Below are 24,031 nucleotides of genomic sequence, written 5' to 3' on the forward strand. Positions count from 1 at the left end.
ACTATATAACTTTAATGTTTTTTTTTTTTTACTGGTTCCCTCAACATGTATATCGGTCTACAAGGGATTGATTCCCCGGGCAGCAAATCTATGTGGCAGTTGTAGTCTCTATACAACGCAAGTTGGGAAGCCTTCTTTTTGTCAAACCCAGTCTTATAAGCAGTGTAATGTTCGGGTAATGTGTTGTTAAGCAACAAACCTGGGGATTTACACATCTGTGCAAAAGAAGTTCGGCAGGACCATTCTCAATGGGTAATGAACCGGGCTTAGTCAGGCAGCAGTATTAGAGACAGTAACTAGAGATTAATTCAATGGAACACGTGGTCCAATGTACCAGCAGATCGTGGAGGGTGAACCACAGCATTCCAAGTAATAAAATGAACTTAGGACCATCTATGAGATCGAATTGAACTGTTTCGACGTAAGTTGCACCAAGCTGCATGGTTAACTCCTTGGTCTGATAACCTATTGGACCTGAAGTTAGAGCTGACCCATCCACATTTGTTTTTTATTTTTTTTATTGATATTTGAATAGCAAACACATTAATAAGACAGGCTACATTACAGTCATATGTGTGCACAATTAGTGTCTGTTACATGTTGTCATATGTGACAGTACAATCAATTCTGGACTAACAGTTACAATTGTAGCATTTTCAAACCCCTATGCCAGCTTGTCACCCCCAAACATTGCTTGACATCTCTTCCTTTATGATAGGTTATACAGTTCAATTCTGTTCCATAGATATAATTTGTCCCTCTGGCTCTCCAGTTTCTTTACCCACTAGGTATTGTTGGTACAGACCCCAAAAGTTCTTAGGGCAGCTCGGTGAGGGAAGTAATTTGTTGTATGTATCAGATCGACTGTTGCAATATAGCATATCTGTACTCCATTCTTTAAGGATAAGGAGCGGTCCTTTAGCCTAGCGCATAGCAACTTGACGCTTGGCAAGTAATAATCCTATTGCTATTAGTTTCCTGACACTTTTGTCTTTCTTAGCTACAAAGCCCAGCAAGGCAGTGAGTGGATCTGGTGTGATAAGGATCCCTGTGCGTGACCCCCCCCCAAATTGCATGAAAGAGCTTTTTCCAAAACTCAAGTAGGTCCCGCTGCATGCAGAAATCCAGCGTTCTGTTCAGTACAGCCATTAAACTTTGCTTTATTACAGAGTCCGTATCGGAGTCTCTCAGGAGTAAAGTTTACCCTATTAATGAATTTCAAATGGATTAAACTGGGTCTACTGTTCAAAAAGACCAGTCTAGTCATTTCACAGCATGCCTGCCAACATTTATCATCTAGCGCTGGTCAGAGGTCACGATGCCACTCCAGCCTGGCTTTTATCAGTTGGGGTCTTCAGGATTCTTGTGTAGCCCTATACCTTCTAGCAACCAACTTATCTGGCACAGTGTTACAAATTATATAGGTGAGCTCAGGTAAGTCCTGGGGTTCCTGCAAATCTTCTCCACCCCCCCACCCCCCAAAACAAAAGAGCCCATAACTCATGTCTAGCCCTATAATAGTGAAATTGGCTTACTGTGGAGATCTCAGGGTACTCAACTGATAATTCATTCCAGTCCTGCACCCTGCCTTCATGGAAAAAGTCACCCATTTGGTTAATGCCTATTTTTTGTAATGATCACATGACATCCCTGTTATTCCCCGCACTGAACCAAGTGCACCACTCTAGTGGAGCATGTGGAGAGTACAGCAATGCTCCCGATTGTTTCTCTAGAAATGTTTTCCACGAATGCGTTGTGGAGTTTAGTGAGTCAAGATTAGTGTCTCCGGCTGGGATTCCTGAATAGCACCAGAGGTAGAGTCCCAGGTCTAGCCGCATCTCTCTCCATATAGAGGTGTGGTAACTCTTCCGGGCCGTGAAACCAATAAGGAGCATGCACTCTCTGTGCAGCTCTGTAGTAAAGCTCTAGGTCAGGTGCACCAAGTCCTCCCATACTGTAGGGAAGTGTCAGAGTATCCCACTTTACTCTTGGTAGTTTCACTGCCCAGGCCAAGTGGATCATATGAGAGCACAACTCGGCAAATATGGCTCTCAGTAGAACCATTGTGATGTGAAGAAAGAGGAATACAAATCCGGAAGTACCACCTTTTTCCTGATGGAAATACAACCTGCCAGAGAAATGGGCAGTCTAATCCAGCACGAAATATCTTCATCTGGTTTGTGAATTACCTTACCATAGTTTTCCATTATTATTTTGTCTGGGTCTGTATGTAGTCTAATACCTATAGCGGAAAGCATCGGTGGTCCATTGCAATGAGTAATCCAATTTCACTGGGAGCATGGTTGGCGTAAGGGGGAATATGATGGATTTCTCCCAATTTATTCTTAGTCTAGACAGGTCACCATAATTAATTACCTCATTCACTACTGGGGATGGATTTACGTTCGAATTATGGATATAAAGCAATGTATCCTCAGCATACTTTTCAACAATGAGGCGGTATCCTGGGAAGCGTATTCCTTAGGGCACATGCCAGAGGTTCCGCCACTAAGGCATAAAGAAGTGGGGAATGTGGACAACCCGGTCTGGTCCCTCTGGAAACCCTAATGGGGGAGGTGACTATTACCAATTTGAATCCTGGCTGTGGGGGTATTATGCAATACCAAGAGAATGAAGATCTCACCTGCTCCCACCGGTCTGAGAACTGCCCTCATGAATGCCAACTCAGCCGAAAGCCTTTTCGGCAACCAGGAAAACAGCAGCTGCCCTGACTTCCGTCTCTATCCTGTGCAGGACCCCAAAAGCAGTCCTCAGGTTGTAGGATATATAGCGATCCGGAACAAATCCTGCCTGTTCAGGGCAGACCAAAAAAGGTATCAAGGGAGAAAGTTGATTAGCCAACACCTTGGCAAAAAAGCTTAGAGTCCACATCTAACAGGGACAGCAACCTAAAGGCAACACACCAGTCAGATGGTTTACCAGGTTTCAAGACAGCGGCAATCAGCACTTCTCGCATTTAGAGGAGGGGGGGGCATTTCTTCTGCCTCCACCATTTTTTCAAATAGTGTAGTCAGATAGGGTACCAACTCTTGATACACCTTGTAGAAGGCAATCATGAGCCCATGCAGACTTGGAGCACTCCCCACTCATGGTCTTGAGGGCTGCAATAATCTCTCTGGGTTCCAAAGGTGCTATCAGATGCTCTGTACTCATTAGTGAGCCATGTCATTTTGATGTGTTCTAGATATTCCGATAGGTTCCTCGTCTGGGGAATAGCTTGATTTATATAGTTGCGCATAGTATGTATTTAACCGATCCGCAATGAGGTCTGAATTATTCAATGGGATCTAATTTTTATCCTGGATCTGTTCTATAATTCCATTGTCCATCCTAGGCTAGAGTTGCTCCTTGGCACTCCCTCTCCCCAGATGCTCTAGCAATAGGAAACTTGCCAAGGTGCTTTACTTCACTATCCGCCATGTCATTGTATTCATCAAGAGCCTTTTTAATGGCTATTACAGTAGGATTTTGGTGTCTGCTTTCTAAGTGAGCGATTTCCTTTTCTAGTTCTGTCTATCCCTCAGTGATCTAAGTACGCCTACGTGTTTGGAGACAACCACACCTCTGATGTAAACTTTAAATGTTTCCCACATGGTTAAACAATAAAAGCTGCTGATGGAGCCTAGATTATTTGTACAAAAAAATCCTTCTATTGCCATTGCCAATCCAGCCTTAAAGACCAGGCCCAAGAGTATTGGGGGGGACCTCTATAGACGTGGCTGGGGTTTTCAGGAGAGTAATTCCATTTTGAAAAGAATTGGGGAGGGATCTGAATATGTCCTAGGGAGCGGGTCAGAATCCAACACCCCTGGTGCTAAGTTTGTGGCTATTAACCAGTAGTCTATTCAGGTGTGGATATCATGGGCAGCAGAATAATGCATGATGCCCAAAAGGCCAGGGTAGCAATGTCTCCAGACGTCAAGGAGATTTAACTGATCTGCCATTTTAATAATTTCACTTGCTGCTGTGGAGGGGCAGTGTGTAGTGCCTTTTGAGCAGTCAAGCTCTAGATTCAGGACACAATTAAAGTCCGCTCCCCTAACTTGTGACAAGTCCACGTATCGATCTAGGCAGTCACACAGCTGAGAGTAGAATTGTGGATCACGATTAGGGCCGAAGACATGATCAGTAGCACCTCCAGTCCCTGGTTTTGGCATCTAGTAATCACATATCCACCATTCTTATCCATATCCATATCTATCCCCTGTGGTGGGATACCTGATTTAGGGTTAACCCAAGTTTTTACCCAACATACGTGTGTGGTGAAGCCCGTTACGTAAGACTGTCCTTGTAATGCTTTTGGTGTCAGTATATTGCTTGTGGGTGGTAAATGTGTTTTGTATTATTGCAAAATTATCTTTTGCCTATTAAGGAATGTTACAACCTTACAGACGTTGGTGATAGTTTAAGCCTCGCACATTCAACGTCCTAAACCTCTTCGGATTGCAGCTAGTCATCCATGCAGTCTACAGTGTAGCAATGTGGATCCGTGCACAACTAACCTAACAATCCCTTCTTTAGGATAACGTTTGTTAAGGTATACTTTCCCCACTAGTCCTTACCCTCCCAACTAGAGCATAGTCAAAATATTACCCTCCCAAGTCCCACCCAACAAACCGTGACAAAAAGAAAATCAGCAAATTACCAATCCACCATTTCTGTAGTGCACACATGGGGGTGGATGTTACACCCTCTGATAGCCAGTCGTTTGAGGTCCAACATTATACTTATCAGTAGATTAGTGGGGCTGCCAGACTTGGTGGTATAGTCCATGTCCGCAACAGAAAGGCAGCTTTTCCATGTCCGCAACAGAAGGGCAGCTTTTCCTCTCTTTTCTCCTTATGGGAGAACCTTGCAACTTCTAAAGTGAGCCCCAGCTCTTTTTGTAACGCTTGGCTCTCCAACCTAGATGCTTGAAGTGCCCCCCCTGAAGAACTGAGATAGTATCCAAAATAGTTCCAAAGACCTTACCAATATCAATCCATCAGGCAGAACAATGTGGGCTTGGCAATCTCAAGTCTACAAACTAAATTCTAATCTAATGTTTTTACACTAACCTTAATCTGTTATACACACAAGGAGCAGTGTTTGGCTGAGTAGAGCCACCAATGGTGAACTGCACTGACCCTGGCGAACATTCCAAAAGCTCACCAGTAGGCAGCAGAGGGGAAAAGAAAAAAAATGAAAGGGGAAGAGAATCTGCTCCGATGGTCCATTTCATGTTCCCCCCCACGAGGATGTTCGCTAGTACACCATACCTGAACCCCTGGATGTGCGGCATGCACCCTGTATTCAGCTGCAATCCTAGGAACATTAATCCCATTACAAACTGTTTTGTACCCATGTGGATTATGCCAATGTTGATTGGGCGTGGTGTTATGTAGAAACTAGATATCTGGTTTGTGATTTCTTATGCCCTAGATTGGGATTTGGAGGCTAAACTTTAGACTGAACTTCTTTCGTGGCCCTTGGTTGATTTAGGGCAACAAGAAATGCTGTAAACTCAAGCTCAGATATATGTGGCTGGAAACGCGATGCAACTAATTTGGTTTACTACTCTTGCACACGATCACTTTCTCACACTATGGGTATGTTAACAAAAAAACTCAGCCACTCAGTATGCTGGCTAATTCTCACCCAATATTGTTTGGCTTAGGTGCGGGTTTGTTAAGTCCACTCTCTCCAATGGGCACTGAGGGAAGAGGCACTCCAACACACCTGGTGTTGAATGGAAACTATCTCCCACTAGTATTGCGATAAATCAAATCTTCACAGTCATTATCAACTGACACTGGATTAGTCAGTGTCTTGGTAGCCTTACTTTATTGTCCATCTAAATTGCATGAGTGCAAGCCTAAACACTCACATACTTTGTGAAGTGTACTTAGCTTGGTTTCTTTCTTTTCTATATTAACAGGTTGCAGAAGACAGGGCAATACTGGAGGTCTGGGAACTGCTGGTAGTGCTGTAACAGACAGTCGTGGAAAATGTCATATCTGGAAACCAGGGCAAAGTTCACGTAAGGATGCCAACTGGTCTCATGAAAGCCGGACAGCCAAGCAAGGACACGACACCGGGTGTGGCCATTCATAGTGCAGGCCCCCCAACATGGCTGCTGAGACTTCAAACTCATGTGACCTCAGGGAGCCAGTCAGGTGAGTCAGAAGTTGAGCCAGCCAGACAGTCATCCCAACATGCGTCTTCCCCTAGCATGAGGCAGTTGTAAGGCCCCCCCCCTCAGCATGTGAGGTGTTGGTAGTGTGGGTGTGCATGTTTTTACGTCTGACGCCTAGCCCTCAATGCTTGCGTCCAAAGGCACCCCCTCTGAATGATGCTTATGGTGGAGGTGAAGTGAGGCCCGACAACATGATCGCTATCTGCTAAACTTTATTTTCAAAAGCCTTATCCCAAAGCAGGATTTTTCTGAAAGTGAAAAAATGTCCCTCGTCATGGGAGCCATTTCCCACGGCGAGAGGGGGTAGTGAACACCATGTAATGCCCAGTTGAGTGAGTAAGGGACCAATGGAGTATGGGATGGTGGGGGGGGCGGGTGGAAGAACAGCACTGTTGGGGGTTGAGTCCTACGAGTATAGAGTGATGGCATGTGTATCTATTACCTTGACTATCTGCCTTCTACCTACACTATGTCCTTGTGAAAGCACGCCTAGCCCATGCTTTTTCTACCTGTTCATGTCGGTCTCCTTCAAAGACCCGACTTATCAGTGAATTTGCCAAGTGCGCCTATAATGCCTTCAATTGAACGCTACCTGAAGCTCAAGAAAACATGATCTCAAAGTTAGGGCGGACTGCTAAGTGCCAAACTACCAAGGGGATGAGCACAGGTTAATTTGGAGTTTGCTTGTGCCTTAAACAGGCAAGGATTGCAGTTGCTGCTTCGCCAGGGTTTACATCCCAGTCAGTCAACACCACAAATTTGTTTTCAAATCTGATGCCGCTAGAAATCTGGTTCACACCCCTCTTCTGTATATCTGGGTGTAAAAAACTGCACAACTTGCATGTGGTGCAGCCCTCACTGTTGCTTTACCCATGATACCACACTTTACTTACACCCCAAATGTATTACCTAGTTCTGGACGGAGTTGGTTGCTCTGCCCTGCACAGTTTTAGATTTTTTTCACTAGGGAGGGGCAGCTGCTCACACCTTCACATCCTGAGTAGGGAGAAAATTGCAGGGGGGGGGGGGGGCGGGGGAAACAGCTGTTACTTCAAGCACCTGCACCGCTGTCACTCCTGCTACCATAGCATAGCTTATGGTGGCCACAAGTCCATTACGGACTATAACATTAAGGAAAGGAGCTTTCACACAGCACCCAAGCATTACTCTGTTCGCTTATCTAAAGAGAAGGAATACTCAACGTCCATGCTGCAAGAAACTACAGCCCAGGAGGCCATTTAGCACCAAAGGACGGGGCTTGGCCTATTCCACCAGGTGAGTATTAATGTGGATCAGAGCAGGTACCCATTCCTGGTTGAAGCATTGATAAAGTGGTAGACATCCTTTTACATGGGCACTTAGATGGTCACCCCCCCCACCACCATTGTCGTTACCTGTGTTTATGCCCCCTCATATGGACCAAAACTCATACTGGGCCTCCCTAGCCTAACGGATGGCACAATGGGCCAATTCACCAGGGGCTGTGGGTGGGGACTAACTGTATTAGACATCATACTTTACAGTACCCCTTTAGTGGTGGCAGAACCCCACACATAACCACCATTGAATGCAGACTTCAATTCCACAAGACTTGAAGTTTAGTGGTAGCCCAGTCTCCCATCTCCCTCCCCCCCCCCCCCACCCCCCATAGCTAGCTAATCCAATTTGTTGGGCTGAAAACTAACTATAATGATGTATGCATTTGGTCAACTGCTTACTTGCACAGCTATTCATCTGCCCTTTTCCAACATAAGAACCATGTGACCGCATGACTGGAACTAGCATACATAACTATAGCAGATTGTTTCACTCAAGTACACAGACCAAGTTTACATTTAACTGAAACTATATAGTTACCCAAGTTCTTCCAACTCTAACCCCATCCTACATAAGCTCACAAAAACAGGCAATTTGAGTGTATTTTATTTGCCTTTTACACAAACCCAGTTTAGGCAATCTTCAAGAGTTCATCCACTAGTGTTCCAATGCCATCGAAAATCTCATGCAGAGGGGCCTTGCACATAAAGGCACATGTAGTAACTATTCGGTTTGCTTCATCCACATGGCATTCATGAACATCTTTACTAATGTGTTTGGCTCCAATTTCTTCGATTGCTAAAGCAGTTGCAGCATCAGGAAATCTGAAAAACAAAATTAACAGTAAGAAATGTCCCAGACTGTCATTGCACTTCCATGAAATTATAAATCAGGTAAAAAGCTTTCTAAAGGAAGCCACTTCCAGTTCAAATATTCATTTTATTAGGCAGATGGGGAAGCAGCATTTAAAAAGATTAGACGGATTTCGGAATGTGGGCAGATAAGGAAATAATCTATTTCCAGCTCATAAGGTCAATTGCTTCAATGTATGCAACATCCAAATTGTCCTGGGGTACGAAACAGGGATGCTCATGTGTGCTGTTGAGCCACCAGATTGGCAAGATTGGATAGGTGGGTGGAAGGAGGTTTATGGAACAAAAAAATAAAATGCATCTGATAACTTAAGAGGGAAACAATTGGAAACACTGGCAGAGGCAATGGGTGGTGCAAGCTGCAGTGGCCTGACGTGTGCCCTGGCACTTTTACTCAAACAGAGTACTGCTATAGAGGCAAGGGTATGAAAACCCCCATATGATGGAGTGTTAGAGAGAATAAGCTGGAGGACATGTGGTCTGTCAAAATATTTACCTTTAAACCATCAGTCTGTAGTAGGTAAGTAGAAGCCCTATAAATACTGCTACAAGCAGCCCAATTGAAAAGTAAACAGAACTCTAGACCGGCCGTTTCATCCATTGTGAAGACAATTCTCTTTTGTATTAAAATGGCACAAACAAACTACTAGCAAATGTGAGTACCAATTTGGGGGCTTAAGGTGGTGCCCCTTAGGATTGATGTTCCTCAATCCCAGTTTAGGGAAGGGGTTATCGGAGATTTCCTTTTCTCCAGAGCTAAATGTCACCGGGTCAGGGAATGCCAAGAAGGGTTTTTAAGCCACTCGGGAGAAGGTGTGCTACAGAACATACCAAAATTGTCAAGCAAGCCCAATATGTTAAATGTTCCCAAAACTCAAACAGGCTTCATATTTTAGCCCACAACCAGCTGTAGCAAAAGGAAGTCAAGTGACCACAACATAGGACACCACAAAGCAACATCCAAGAACCTAAATCTATTAAAACATTCTAGAAAATAAAAAAGGCTGTTATTAGCATCAAAATCATTCAACATGCAGGAGATTTCTAAAGGTTATAAACTGGGGGGCAGTTGGGCATGGTAGTAGGCAACTTGGTGTAAAAACCACAAGAAATATTTGTAAAGAAGGCTAAAAACCAAATGCAAAGTGGGGATACAAATAACTAAAAACCACAATAACTTGCCTTCGCCAATACGTACAAGAGAAACAAATCATAGTAGAAGATATGCTGCAAGATGACAATTTATTGCAAGGCTCTACCAACTCCTGGGTGTTGGTGTAGAGCTAAGACAACTGACTCATTCTGCGAAACATTGACTGCTTGTACTCGATGGGTTGGGACTAGTGCATGCATTCTAGGATCGGAATGAACATTTCTCAACTAGAAAGTTTGATACTGTTGAACTCAAAATGGAGAGCATAATGTCAAAGTAGCCAGGAACACCAATTACTCCATCCAAATACGTGCACATTCTCGTGCAGCACTGAGTTCTGGAATTGGTCATCTTACTTGCCAATACTACTAGAGGTGAAAGCAGTACAGATGCACACCAGCAAGAGAGTTGCACAAGTTAAGGTGCAAAAACAAAAATCTATTTTATACAGACAGAATAAAGCAATCAGTCCAATTTGAGAGGCTTTGCTGCATGCCTAGCATATACAAAACGAATTATACCAACACTCTTTGTTGCAACAGGAAAAACAAAAATAGAAACAAATGCTACATGAACCATCTGAATAGCACACGGTTAAGTAACTAATTTGTGCAAAATACTACATTTGTAAATGCACAAGTGAAAACGGCATTAAACAATGAAGCTAGGAATGAAAAAATACCCTACTTTGTAGATCATAAGATCTTGAATATGTAGTTCCAACCCCGCTTTCCTACACGAGCTACTTTAATATTAGAATTTACTTTCAGTACAAAGTACTTTTTTTACAAGAGGATCTTACCGTCCATCAACATTCTCATTCTTGCCAATCGTCACTTCACAGCCTGGGAAGATCTTAGCCGCCAATACCGGAGAAATGCAGCACAGTCCAATGGGCTTCTTCGCTTTGTGGAAATTTTCCAGTGTTGACTTCACTTCGTCATTTACTGTGCATGCATTGCCCTCCACTGCCCAGGACGACAGGTTCTTTGCCACACCGAAGCCACCTGAAATTTAAAGGGGTGATGCCAATCTTAAAACATGGCTAAACAGAACAGATTAAGGTAGGCAACACTACAGTTGTGAGACAACTTTATGCAAGAGACACCCAATGTAGTTTTCCTGTACCTGCATTTAGAATTAGATAGCTCTGTACACATCACACCATTATAACTACTGCTACATACAAACCACGAGTGTCCCCTCAAGCTAGCCATTCTTTCCATAAGGCTCTCAAGCAGTAGTTATTGCATTTTGCACCCCAAGCAAAACAGGTTAGAAGACCAGCGGACACTAGTTTCAAAGCAAATCAATTGCATTCCCCAGGATAGAAAGTCGCTTTCAGTTCATTTTTGATCGTTTAAGCACACTTATGAAGTTACATTGGTTCAATAAATATTATTGAAAAGGTCCCACTGTGCATTCTCTGTATATTTGTGAATAAGTAAGCATGAGTGACTGAGCAAAAGGTTATGTACTGCTTCCACAATCCAAGGGGTCAGGGTTGTCATGTTTAGTGGTTGCCAGAAACTATTTGCTCCCTAGTAGGTTTGGGGTACTTATGGCGGCACTGGGAGCTGGCTGGTTTATAGGCCAACATATCCTGTGGGGCTGTCTGGAATCAGTCTTGACACCAAGCCCTTAGTTTGTTGTCTAAACAATGCGCAGATCCTATGGATTGGTAGGAACTAAACCGTTACAGCAGAAAGGGAAATTCATTTGGACCAATAGGTTTCACTACATACAGCTATGCAGACTTCAATATAAAAAGAAAAAGGTACAATACTGGTGTGAAGATCAATGGGAAGTTAGTGCAAATAAGTGAACTAGTTGAAACATTCTTCCCCAAAGTACAACCTTCAACATTAGGGTTCTCAACTAGGAAATTAAAAATCCTAGCTAGTCTCTACCTTTAAAAAGGGTAGAAAGCAAAGCATACCTGCATTTCCCATAAATGGTAAAAGATTAAACCCAAGCATTATCCAACAACGGTGCACGTAATACAGATCATTTCATAAAGCCAAGATACAATAGCTAATTGGGTTCAGAAAAGTACAAAGTTAACGTTTGCAGTGCACAGACTTACCAGGGAAAACGACAGCATCAAAGTCATCAATTTTAATGTCTGCTAAATCTTTAATATCACCACGTGCTAGTCTGGCACTTTCAACAAGGACGTTTCTCTTCTCTTCTGTAGGACTTCCTTTCAAATGATCGACTACATGCATCTGGACAATGTTTGGGGCAAATATTTTTACCTAAAAAAAATTAAAAAATTAAACCATTTAAGCCACATAGGCTTTTTAGCTTTTAAACACCAACTTCTCTCCAATTTACAAAAAATGTCTGACGCAGGCTATCTGAATCTCAGATTAGGTGTAGGAAGCTGGCTCTGTATATACTATACCAAAATAGGGTATAGAGGGCACAGAGTACAGTGGATCCTCAGAGCTATAGCAGAGGCTAAATTAGATAATCACTAACAGCTCTTTGTGGTAGTGGTAAAGCAGTTAGGCTTATCAAGAGGTCGTGTTAAATATTCACTCATGAAGACGGACAGCACACACCGACAGAATTCAGAACAATTAGGTAAGTATAACAAAGGTATATTTATACTTTATTTCTAGAACCAAGCAAGACCTGGCACAGGTAAGTGAAATGTGTTTTCAAATACTAAACTTTGCAAGGAAATATAGTTGAGAATGAATTTGCAATTGTTGCAGGTTTGTATTTGCTTTTAAAACAGTTTAGTATGCATAGAAATCACTTGAATTACACAACTACTCAAAGTGATATGCCTAGATATACTGTAGATCCTACAATACAAAGGAATGCAACACTTCGGTTTAGCCGCGTTGATGCAGTGCACATTTCCCCACTGTGCAGGCAAATTATACGCATGTGCAAATCGTACGGCCCCCAGCCGTCCAACGCACACGCCTACCATGAAGTCAAATGGCCGGGGGATGTTCGATGCACGGAATAGGTTAAAGCAGTTTCTTTCATACAAAAACAGTGCAGACATTTTTAGGGGAAAAACTCATAACATTGGTTCCTATGGGGAAAAGAGGGTTATTGGTTTGCAGGTAAGTAAACTACCTGCAAGAACATTTTTTGGGGGTTAGAACCAAGGTTCCCCCAAGGTTCGGTTTGGCACTCAAATTGCATTACTAGTGGCACTGGGGCAGCTGGGTTCAGGGGACTAATGTTAGCCAATGAGGGCCTTTAGTCAGGGGATGCTTACAAACCAGCCACTTGTGTGTGGGAGCAAGGCTCCTGGGATTAAGATCAGCCCTGCAGGGCCCAATGATCAGCACAGGAGCTGCACCACAAGCAGCATGGAGGCAGCTGGATACAGAGTGCCTAGAAGACGCTGGGAGCCCCATGTCTCGCAATGGAGATCTCTGGTTTGGAAAAGATGCTGGAGGTTCGATCAAGGAGGTTTCCTGAAGGAAACTACCTGCAGGAGAGGCAAGTTGGGTTCTTGGGGTATGTTTGCACACCATTGGTGAGCCGCCGAAGGGTGTTGGGTGCAGGGGTGATTTTTAGGTCTCGTATAGAGCAGCGCATGCGCTGCCTCTGCGAGGCATCAAGTAATCAGTAGGTTATGTGAAACTCTAGGTAATTTCTCAGGCTGCTTGCCATTGGTTTAACTCTGGCATTGCTCTTCTTATCCGGCTTTTTATTGGCCGTTGTTCCCATACTCACTTTCGGTTATTCCGGAAGCAGCACAGCCCAACTACAGTTTTTATCCGCTTTTGTGTGTTCATCTGTAGTTGGAGAGCACTATATTCTTTTAGGGTCTCCTAGTCTTCCTCTTCGGACTTCACCACAGACTCACTTGCGACCCCCACAGAAGTCGGTAATGAGGAAGGAAGTCCCGTGCTTTGTTCTGCTCTGGGTGCTCGCCTATATTATATAATTAAGCTGTTTGGGATGCCATTCACTTTAAAAGTTTATTTATTTTATTTAGTGTGGATAGAACATTTCCAGGATATTAAGCCTACTGCCCAGGCTCGGGCTCGAACATGGATCCCCAGCTCCGAAGCCTGCAGCTCTGACTGCTGAGCCACGGCTTCTCGCTCTGGGGAGACCTGCTGGAGTCGATAACTCTGGGCCGGGCACCTTTGGTCACGATCCCCATGGAGGCCCAGGGGAGATCCAGTGATGCCACTCTACACTGATTGCTGCCAAACTGCGCTGAGATCAGCGGGTCCCCCTAGAGACACCATTGCAGCAGAGCAGCGGTCCCTAGGCAGGCCACTCCGATCACTGTCCCAAGGAGCCCGGGGAAATCACTGAGCACCGCTCATGTTTTTTCCCATCTGCCTCCCACAGCAGCACAGGCTCGGTGCTTTGGCAGCGGCTTGAGTCGCAATCAGCTATTGGCACCGGGACGGGGGTCCAGTCCACGACCGAGCCCCGTCTGATGCCTAGCACCACTGCTTGCAGGCCCCAGAGGTCAGGAGATGCCTCATGTTAGCCTTTATTCACTGTGAAGGGAGGCGGCTGCCAGGCACCATCTGCAGCGGTCACCTTCTCCTGGTCGGGTACACCCGAGGGCTTCACTGAGCTGCTCAAGTCCTCCGCATAGCCTTCAGGATCATGTGGGGCGTTGATGGGGCTCAGGGTCGCCGGATCATGACAGGATTAAGTGAGGCCCAGATGGAGCTCCATGTGGGGACCAGAGGCGGCCGCGGCGCGGACCAGGGCAGGTAAGTTCAAGTTTTTTTACTTTATTTTTAACCCCCCGGCCCCCGCGTTCCCACCCCCCTCCCCCCCGCGAGTATCGTGAGCCGCGACTTTTGTGCCCTTCTCCGAAGCCTCGCCAAATTCCATGCGCGCTGCTCTCTCTCGTTTCGCTCACAGGCCTGAATACTGGAAAGTTAGCTCAGCCTTAAATCATTCTGTTCAGTCTGTTAAATTAGTACAATAGACTTGAATAGCAGCAGCAGTTATTTACAGCCCTGTGAAACTGTGAGACTATGTCAGCAAAACACTATTGAATAATTCTGCATTTTATTCTGTCCACGGAGGACATCATTCTGCCAAGCATTAAAACAAAATAAATGCTAAATGTACGGACGTTATTTTTCACGTAACTGTGAGACTATCTGCACCTCTACGAGTTCTCCCCTACTCCCAGACTCACATTTTCCTTGTCCCCACGTCCACTTTCTTTTTTTAGCCCGTACCACTCTTCAGTCCCCCGATTTCTTATCTTGCCCTTCTCTGCTTATTTTTTTCCGCTTCACATACCTCTTCTCCTTGTTTCACTCTTTTCTCCTTTTTTGACTATCTGTTGTAAATTCCTACTCTCTTTCAACTCTCATTCTCTGTTCTGGCTGGCATGTTGTACAATGTTTTCCTATGTTATGTTGTGATGTAAGAGAACGCACTAGAATTAAGACTTATTTGCTAGCGTTTCACCTCAAGCTCCACAGATTCAAATTCTCACTTGTGAATGATTTACTGTGCTCCCCGGAAGAGCAGTACTGGTGTCTGTACTAGAATAATGGTGTGTCACGTGAGCACTGGTCTTGAAGTCCTGGTGCTCCGCCGCAGCCATTCTAAGAGCAGTGTGATGCCTCACTGTGGACACCACAGCTGTGGTAAAGATGTCTCACTGGAACTTCTGGAAAAACAGTACTGGGTCCTCACTGCAACCTACAGAACGATATTTACTGTGACCACTGATAGAACAGTACTGGCACGTCACTGGAAGCACCGGAGTAGTGGCACTGGCATCACTGGGGACACAGTGCGGTTCGCTCATTAAGCCTACTGTAAGAGCAGGAGCGTACAGTACTGGCACCTCGGTGTAATGAACGGCAGAGCAGTACTGATACAGAACCAGATGGTGGTATTCGGGGCTCACTGGAGGAACAGCAGCGCTGCCTCGATGAGAGCCAGGGCTTTAACTGGGAAGGAAAAACTGTGTATGTGTGGGGGTGGGGTCTCTCAAAGGTACCTAGCCTATGTAATTTAGGGCGTGGCTTAAAAAACAAGTAAACTCAAACCCTTAGCATAGTGTGCCCCTGACTGGTATTTTGCTGTTTCTATCATTGCATTCAGATATATAATACCGCAAGTAACATTACAACTACAAGCCAGGACTGTTGGCGTTGTCAATGGTTGTTAGGTGCATAAGATAAAAAATAAACAACTATGGCTTCGTTGTCTAGAATATTGAAAATGCCACAGTTTTGAAATGATGAGACTGAAATAACTATAACCAGTTTCTTCGAAGTTACATCAAAGGCAGTGAAGGGTAGTGTTGATGCAGAGTTACCGTTTTTTTCACCCTGAGGGTGAGGGCAAACATGGACAGAACCCGTTTGGGCATCTGCTTTTTAGGTCTCGGCTAGGCAGCGCACATGCGCTGTCTCTCCGAGACTTCAAGTAATCTGTTTCAAGAAGACACACACACACACACGTGATGACAGGAGGTAATCTGAGACGACAAAGGCAAGCAGTCAGAATGGCAAGAGCACCAATCAATGTTTTTGGTTCATATAGAAAAGGATGCTTATGCATCACAGACAAGTGACAAAGGTCTGAGTGTTCGAACAGGATCACAATCAATCAAGGACATCTGAGCTAGCACAAGGGAGTGGAGCAGACCACATTTGTGCATGATAATGATATGAAAACAGAATTAGAACATTGAAGTGCCAACCGCAGCACTGGAAACCCTGGTCAAAGATTCATTGCAAAGGCAAGTGGAGCAAGACAGAGAGCTAAGGTGTATTGTATTGTAATTACATTTATATAGCGCTTACTACCCCTGACGAGGCGTCGAAGCGCTCGAGACAAGGAGGTTCCAACTACAGTTCAGTTACTCTACAGCGAGTGGGAAATTGATCTTTTTCACAATTCTCCTCCCTCATTTCCCTTTATTTATTCTTTACGTCTTGTCCATACCCCTCCCTTATTTCACTCAATCCCTCTTCTTCCTCTTCCTTGCTTCCCTTCTACTCTCTCTTCCCATTTTTTCTTCTTTACTCAATGTTTCTGTACACCTCCCCCTTTCCTATTTTCCATTTTACTCCCACTTCTTCCCCTCCTATCACTGCATACCCCTCATGTTCCTTTTCCTTTCCCCCGCCCTCTTTTCACTGGTATTTCTTTCTTTTCTATATACTTTCTCTTGTTCCCTTCTTTTACACACACCCTCCATCTTCTCCTTTCCCCCTTCTTTCTTTATCTCTGTCCCTTACCTTGTTTCATTGTTCACTTGTTCCATTTCTCTCTGCCCCATGGTTGTCATCTCTCCACGAGCTTGAAAAGGGTACAATTCCTCCTTCCACCAGGTCTTAGAGCCTCCTTAATTGGTGCAGTGGTTACCTACTTTCTAGTTCACACTAATGTTCTCTATTGGCACTTTGTTAGGAAAAGCCTCAAATCCTCAAAAAAGCCAACAGGCAGGAGTTTGCTGCGTCTATGGATCAGCTAAAACAGACCAGTTAGACAAGCTCTTCTATGGCACCCTGCAGGCACTAGAATTCAATTAAAGCGCTAGTGCGTGCTCTCTAAAAAGCTAAGAGGGAACCCATCCTCTTCACTGAATGAAAATGTGGGCGTACCTTCCTAGCAGAATGCTGCTTTCAGTTGGCAGCAATTTGCTATGCCAGAAGGGTTTAACTTTTTACTGTCAAAGGGCATAGACTAGGAAGTTTGGGGATTTGGTGGTGGAAAGTCCTGTTAGATAAGCTCTTACAGGAAAAGTTTTTATATCTTCAAGACAAGTCGTAAAGATAACCTGTTCTAACTCTGGTCCTCACAGGCTACATTATCAGTGTGAGGGCCTAGAAATAACTTTGTGTATAGTGTGCAATATCTATCTATCTATCCTCCTAGTCATTCTGCCACTCAGTCCCTCTCCTCAACTCTCGATTTCACTCTCCATCTCTTTCTATCCCTTTTCCCTCTGTCCTCCTCCCTCATTTTTAGTCTCATCCTACTTTCGCCCACTCACTCCTCAATTTTATTGCCTTCTATTATTTCCCTTTCATACTCCTCATCACTTATTTTCTTTCACCTTTGTTTTACATTTCTACCTTCTTACCCATATTTTCATTAGCTCGTCCACACTTCATTACTATTCCATTTCCCTTCCCACTTTTCTCTTACTCTCCCCTTGCCTTATTTCACTTTTCAGTTCCCAACTCCCTCTTGCAATATGTTAGCTTCTAGTTTAGGAATCGGCTCAAAATCCTGTGTTTTTGGGTGAATCACTTAATCGCCCCCCTGCCTATGAACAATGAATATCATCTTATCGTGTAATATAAGTAACAGTCGTGTAAAGTGCTCAAATACATTTGGGCCGAGTAAAAACTGCTGAAAAATCCACAAAGAGATTAAAACAAAGCCTTAACAAGACACCTTGGTGCCCATTTCCTGGCTGATTTGCACAAAGTTAAATTAGAAAACATGGATAAATTGCGGCTTTTCAGCTTAAATTGTGTGATCTTAGACAAATATTTTATTTCACTGAAACTATTTTTTTCTTCATTAACACTTATGAAAGCACTTTCAGATATTTGAGTTCAGAATGCCAGTTGTAAACAAGCATTTGCAATGCAATAGGTCTTGCATTTTAGAAACTTTGACCTATTGGTATTGTAAATGACAATGCCTTTTATTATTGCATGTTTTTTTAAACAAATAAATAGATTGCATTGCCATTTACAATGCCAATAGGTCAAAATCTTGCAATTACGATACCTATTGCATTGCAAATGCTAGTTGGTGTTAAATCTTACCAGCTCTGTACATGGTCAGAGGGAGGGGGTGTGTGGACCCCTTCAGGTTGAAGCTGCTTGTGTCTGCTTGAAGCATTCAAGGATCCAAGGTCAGGATCACTGGGGAGACCTCCTGATATTGGGACACAAACTCAGGCTGAGGGTGCAGAGTGGTGCAAAGCTGCCTGGATCCAGGTTCTGTGCTTGAAGTCTTTGTTGAGCATATCCGGTGCTCACAGGAGACATCCGTGACTAACGCAGGTCAGGTCCTCTGGGCTATGGGGGAGCTGCTGGACACCATATTTTCTGCTGTAGGCAGGTCTGAGTCGGGACAGGCCGGTAGGGCTGGGGACCAAATCAGTTGTGTCCTGCTTCGTGGGTCAGCACAGCTATTTGGTCCTTTCTTCCTCGAATCTGAGGCGTCAAGGTTCAGGCTCACCCCTCAATACTAAATATAGGGCTGTTAAAGAGGTGTGCAAGTCGGGACCAATGGGTACCTTCCTTGGGGTGAGTACACCCACTATTATGCCACCCTCCAGTGGGAGGGGGAACGAGCCTCTGCCTAGTTGGCTGTGCCCCCTCCTCTTCAAGATAGAGGGGACAGATGTGCGCTTCACCTTGCCTCCCCCACTTGAGGGGTGGGGTTAGCAAAGGTGGGCACATCTCTCCTAGCTTGGTTTTCCTGCTGATTCTCCCACCCAAAGCGGGGGCCAGAACCGATGCGAGTCAGTTGTTGGGGCAGCAACAGGCAGGCCTTTGAAGCTTGCCCTTTGTGGATCCAGACCATCCTGGGGGAGAAGGCATAACACCTGTCCAGGATGGGCTTGGTTTATGGACCCAGAGAGCAGAGGCCCTCTACCAAGGGGTCCAGAAACCTGTCTGGTGGTGCCAAGTGACAGGCAGCCATTCAGGAACCACATCAGGGCTGGTAGTTTCAGGGGAATCTCCAAGATGCCTTCTGCATGCATTTTGCATTAAATCCCACACCAACATCAGTGTAGGTTTAATGTACTGAGCAGTTTGCTACCAAACTTCCCAGGTTTCAGTAAAGCCATTTTGGAGCTGCGGAGTTCGTAATGACCCAGCTTCCACACCATACACTCATTATGGCTTTACTACACTTGCAATGTCTAAGAATGGACATGGACACTGTAGGGGTACAACCACGATGGAGCGTGGGGTTAGAGATTCAGTCCTAGATTAGTCTTGCTGAAGTTTTTCCTTCAAGTTTGTTCCAAGAGTCTAGCTCAGTTTGGAGAGGGTCACGGGAAGAAAGAGCATTGGGGGAATATTGTCAGCATGGTGTGTGAATAGGCCAGGTACCATGGACAGGCTGGAGCCTCACATTGGCAGTCCCCAGAGGCAGTTGTGCTGCATTTCAATGCGAGCAACGCAGTCTCCGTGCAAATGGGCCCTTTGTAGTCGCAAGAGACCAAAAGCTTAATTTAAGAGCCACACCATGGGCCCAGGACCTGAGAGGCACCACTTGGGCAGGCGAGGGTGTCATGAACTTGCTCTTATGTCCCCAGAGTCTCAGATCAGGAGGCCAGCAGACTAGCCCTTGGAGTCACTCTGGGGTCCTGGGCTCAAGATGAAGTTGGCTGTCCAGTTCTTAGCCAAGGCAAGAGGGCAGCAAAGCGGCAGTCCGTGTAGGAACATCGCTGTAATTCCTGGCAGAGTATCCACAGGTCTAGAATTGTACTGAAAAGTTGGTGCCCAAAATACTTTTTTCATACCCTGGTAGTGAAAAGATGTGAGAAGCTTCTAGACCGTGGCTTTTGAGTGCATGGAGTTTCCTGCCTCCCCTGTCCTGGCTCCAAGCTGGCTGAAGTGACAATGCAGGGTGGTTAGGCCCTTTGTGTGGAGGCAGAGCACAGGCTATTCAGGTGTAAGTGGGCCTTTACTCACCTCTGCCCCCTATCCTAACAGCAGATGGGGCACTTAGAGATACCTAATCCTATATTGTGCAACTGTTTGAGGAATTGATGAAGACTGTCAGCTATGCCCAGTCATGTGACCCAAGTAGGGCTACAAGCACAAAAGGGGCAAGAACAGGAAAATGCCAACTTTCTAAATGTACCATTAGAAATAGAAAAAAAACAGGTACCCCAATAAACCCTTGGGGCATCGGAACTAGTATAAGGTAATGGTGCCCACAAGGGATTTTTCCATAAGCAAAATTTGATAGTTCAACACAAATTAGAAGAGCCCTTATTATTGGCCTCTTATAAATAAGTGACAAGATGAATCAGAGCGATTCTAAAATGAACTTATCAGAAGATCAACCTTTTATTTACCAAACACAAGAGGGTCAGGGGAAATTATAGGACCTAGACATGCTTCCGTTCCCCCAAAGCTACTAAATACACCACACAAAGATAAAGTCTGTCATATAAAGCTGGAGATCAAAATGCTACAACTCAAGCAAAAACCCTGTAACTCAAGGAAATGATCAATTTAGTACTAAATATCTCATCCACCATTGAACATTAATACAATTGGTGTTAGGTACAACTTCCCTCCCAATCCTAAAGGCAGCAACTGAAGGAGCTCCTTGAGGCATTTTATATATAGTCAAATTGTGTCCCTTTGAGAGCTAGGTGGGGTGCAAAGTGGCTGTGAAAAACTAAGTTAAAACTGCCTTATGGTGGACCAATAACTTTATAAGCAGCCCCCAAACGATGGATTAAAACTCAAAGGGGAGTGAGACCTTCAACAGAATTTTTTTTTTTTTTTTAAATTAAAGAACCAGGTCGGCCTGCTTCTGCCCATTCATCCCCCCCCCCCCCCAAAAAAAGATAAAAGATCACGTCCAACCCCTGAAATCTTCTATTAAATCATCCAACCATGCTGAGTAATCTTATTTAAGAGAAATTTTCAATTCAGAATGGCTTTAAGCTGCCAGCCGATCACTTCATGTTGATTGAAATGTTTACTTGAAAACTGCATGCACAGTTCTTCCTGGTTACTTTGGTTGCAGTATGTTCACAGCCCTCAATTCCATTGGCCATGCCCCTAGTGATGAGGTGAGATTGTGCAGCTGCTGTATTTTTCGCATACTAGAGGTGTTGCATCATTTGCAAAAATAAAATATGAAGTGGTTCTAGCTCAAAGAGTTTAAATGTTACTGAAAACACAGCAACGTGTAGCTGCAGAGGTGAAGGATCTTTCCAAGCTTGAATGGTCACCTTTCCGTTGCTTATCGCCATATAGGTGTGTGTGTTAAACTAGCACTAATGAGGTGCAACCATTGCCCAGTGTCAACAAGTGAAAAATTGACAAAATAATGCAGCATCACCATCATAAAATGTGCTGAATATTTTGCCCTTTCTTGCTTCATAGTTAACTCGAGCCTGCCAAGATGAAAACACGCTTGGTGACCAACTGCACTTAAATCTATGTTTCCCCCAATGAAGTAATCCTTTGGCTAATCACACCCCATGAATACACCGCGCCGTCGCAGAAGGTAAAAGACCGCGCTGCGCGCACAGCTTGAAAATAAGCCAAAGGCCCAAGTACTCACTATAGTAAAATTGTTCGTTTGCTACTTTCCCATTAAATATATACATCCCTGCTCAGAAGGGCGCGTATCCTCCGATTAGGTAAAAAAAAAAAAAATGTAAATCGTATTTAACGCCCCAATACCACAACACACAGCCAACTACTTGAATAGCAAGTCTCCGCAGTTCGGTGCACCCCTCTCTTTTCTGTTCACAGCGATGTGAAACTATATACCCCCAGTCACGGTCTTCATCACTAATAGTGGGGGAAAAGTGACAAACACGCACTATGTGGAAGGAAACATTACAAAGTAGCGGCGAGTAACGCCGAAGGTTTCCGGAGCGAACATATTGGACTCCTAGAAATAATTAAGTCAGGCGCACTGGCTACATACAACCGTGCCCTCTACCACACATGTCAATCAGCGGTGTAAACAAGTGCACCCTCAGATTGACCGAATCGGGCGTAAGCAAAGTAGCCTTCCGCGGAAAAGGTCATTGGGGTGTACTTACCTCAGCCTCCTTGCGGCTGAGGTGCACGAGCACGGCCGACGTCTCATGGATTTCGCTGCCATCGAACACGCCGCAGCCGGCCAGCACCACAGCCACGCGCTTCTTCGCTGCCATATTACTGCCTGCACGAGAAAATAAAACTAAATAAGAGAACGGTAGCGCAGGGCGTGCTTAAATGCAAGATTGTATGTAGAGCTAGAAGACATACTATATCGCCACCACCACTTTATCGTGAAACTCGCCACGAGCACCATTGATTTGAGAATGAGACACCTGCATGGAATTTGGGATTAGGTTACCGCTGACTTGCAGCCCGGCAGCCCGGCCTGATTTTACATCTCAGAGCGTGCATCAATTTTGCCGCGTAAATTATGCACGTTAGTTTTTTCCCAAAGAGTTGCGTATTAGGGGGCATATTATCAAGCCAGGCGATAAAATTATCGCCGCTTTAGCGGCAGAAAACTGCCGCTAAAACGGCGATAATGGGCTTGATAATATGCTCTATGGAATTCCAATTGAAGCCCATGTTAGATGTCCTTCACATCTAACATGGGCTTCCATTGGAATTCCATAGAGCATATTATCAAGCCCATTATCGCCGTTTTAGCGGCAGTTTTCTGCCGTTAACGCGGCGATAATTTTATCGCCTGGCTTGATAATATGCCCCAAAGTGAATTAAATGCACGACACAGGGTGGAGAACAAATGAAGGCTCCTAGGGGCATATTATCAAGCCAGGCGATAAAATTATCGCCGCTTTTGCCGCAGAAATCTGTCGCTAAAACGGCGATAATGGGCTTGATAATATGCTCTATGGAATTCCAATTGAAGCCCATGTTAGATGTGAAGGACATCTAACATGGGCTTCAATTGGAATTCCATAGAGCATATTTTCAAGCCAATTATCGCCGTTTTAGCGGCAGTTTTCTGCGGCTAAAGCGGTGATAATTTTATCGCCTGGCTTGATAATATGCCCCTAGGAGCCTTCATTTGTTCTCCACCCTGTGTCGTGCATTTAATTCACTTTGGGGCATATTATCAAACCAGGCGATAAAATTATCGCCGCGTTAACGGCAGAAAACTGCCGCTAAAACGGCGATAATGGGCTTGATAATATGCTCTATGGAATTCCAATGGAAGCCCATGTTAGATGTGAAGGACATCTAACATGGGCTTCAATTGGAATTCCGCATAGAGCATATTATCAAGTCCATTATCGCCGTTTTAGCGGCAGTTTTCTGCTGCTAAAGCGGCGATAATTTTATCGCCTGGCTTGATAATATGCCCCCTTTTTTTTCTCTCCGAAAATATCACTCCTTTCAGTGCTTTTTCAGTTCAATTAATTTTATTGAAAAGAATTTGAAGTGACCAAACACAGTATGCAATATAAAAATTGTACATCTTATCATTCCAAGCTCATCACATACCGAACAAAAGAATCAGACCACTAGTGAGAGAAGGAAACAGAAAAATGCAAATTAGATGAAATACATATGTCAACTAGGTACATAGTAGAAACGTATGGAACTATTAGGGGGACTAGGGTGGTTTAAGAACCTCCTCTTGAGAGGGTTGTGGTAATGAACACTTTTTAGCACTGCTATCAATAAAGAGTGTAACAGGTGACCATAAATCAGCACGTTTGGCTGCCAAGGAAGGTGGGTATACAAAAGCAGTATCTAACCTGTGATTATGGCAAACAGTGTACCACCAAGCCCTATAAGAATTCTTCGACGA

The 24,031-nt window shown here is 44.5% G+C and overlaps 1 protein-coding gene across 1 annotated transcript; it reads right to left on the reverse strand.

Annotated features, from left to right (window-relative positions):
• Nucleotides 1–8,102: 8,102 nt before the first annotated feature.
• LOC146802465 (glutamine amidotransferase-like class 1 domain-containing protein 3, mitochondrial) lies at nucleotides 8,103–22,449 on the reverse strand. The gene is made up of 4 exons (XM_085622049.1): nucleotides 22,296–22,449; nucleotides 11,625–11,796; nucleotides 10,341–10,545; nucleotides 8,103–8,337 (listed from the first exon to the last, which is right to left on the reverse strand). The coding sequence occupies exons 1-4, from the start codon at nucleotides 22,407–22,409 to the stop codon at nucleotides 8,145–8,147; spliced, it is 684 nt and encodes a 227-aa protein (XP_085478175.1). The 5' UTR covers nucleotides 22,410–22,449; the 3' UTR covers nucleotides 8,103–8,144.
• Between the last annotated feature and the right edge of the window lie 1,582 nt (nucleotides 22,450–24,031).

The sequence above is a fragment of the Triturus cristatus genome, chromosome 8 (assembly GCF_964204655.1).
Source record: "Triturus cristatus chromosome 8, aTriCri1.1, whole genome shotgun sequence".
NCBI lineage: Eukaryota > Metazoa > Chordata > Amphibia > Caudata > Salamandridae > Triturus > Triturus cristatus.

Excerpts from the sequence above, each read along its gene's own strand:
- LOC146802465 (XM_085622049.1), bottom strand. The coding sequence starts at position 22,409 with ATGGCAGCGAAGAAGCGCGTGGCTGTGGTGCTGGCCGGCTGCGGCGTG. Across the intron at positions 11,797-22,295 it reads TCAGCCGCAAGGAGGCTGAG|GTAAAAATATTTGCCCCAAA; the intron begins GTAAGTACACCC and ends AATTTTTTTTAG. Across the intron at positions 8,338-10,340 it reads AATGAGAATGTTGATGGACG|ATTTCCTGATGCTGCAACTG; the intron begins GTAAGATCCTCT and ends TTTGTTTTTCAG.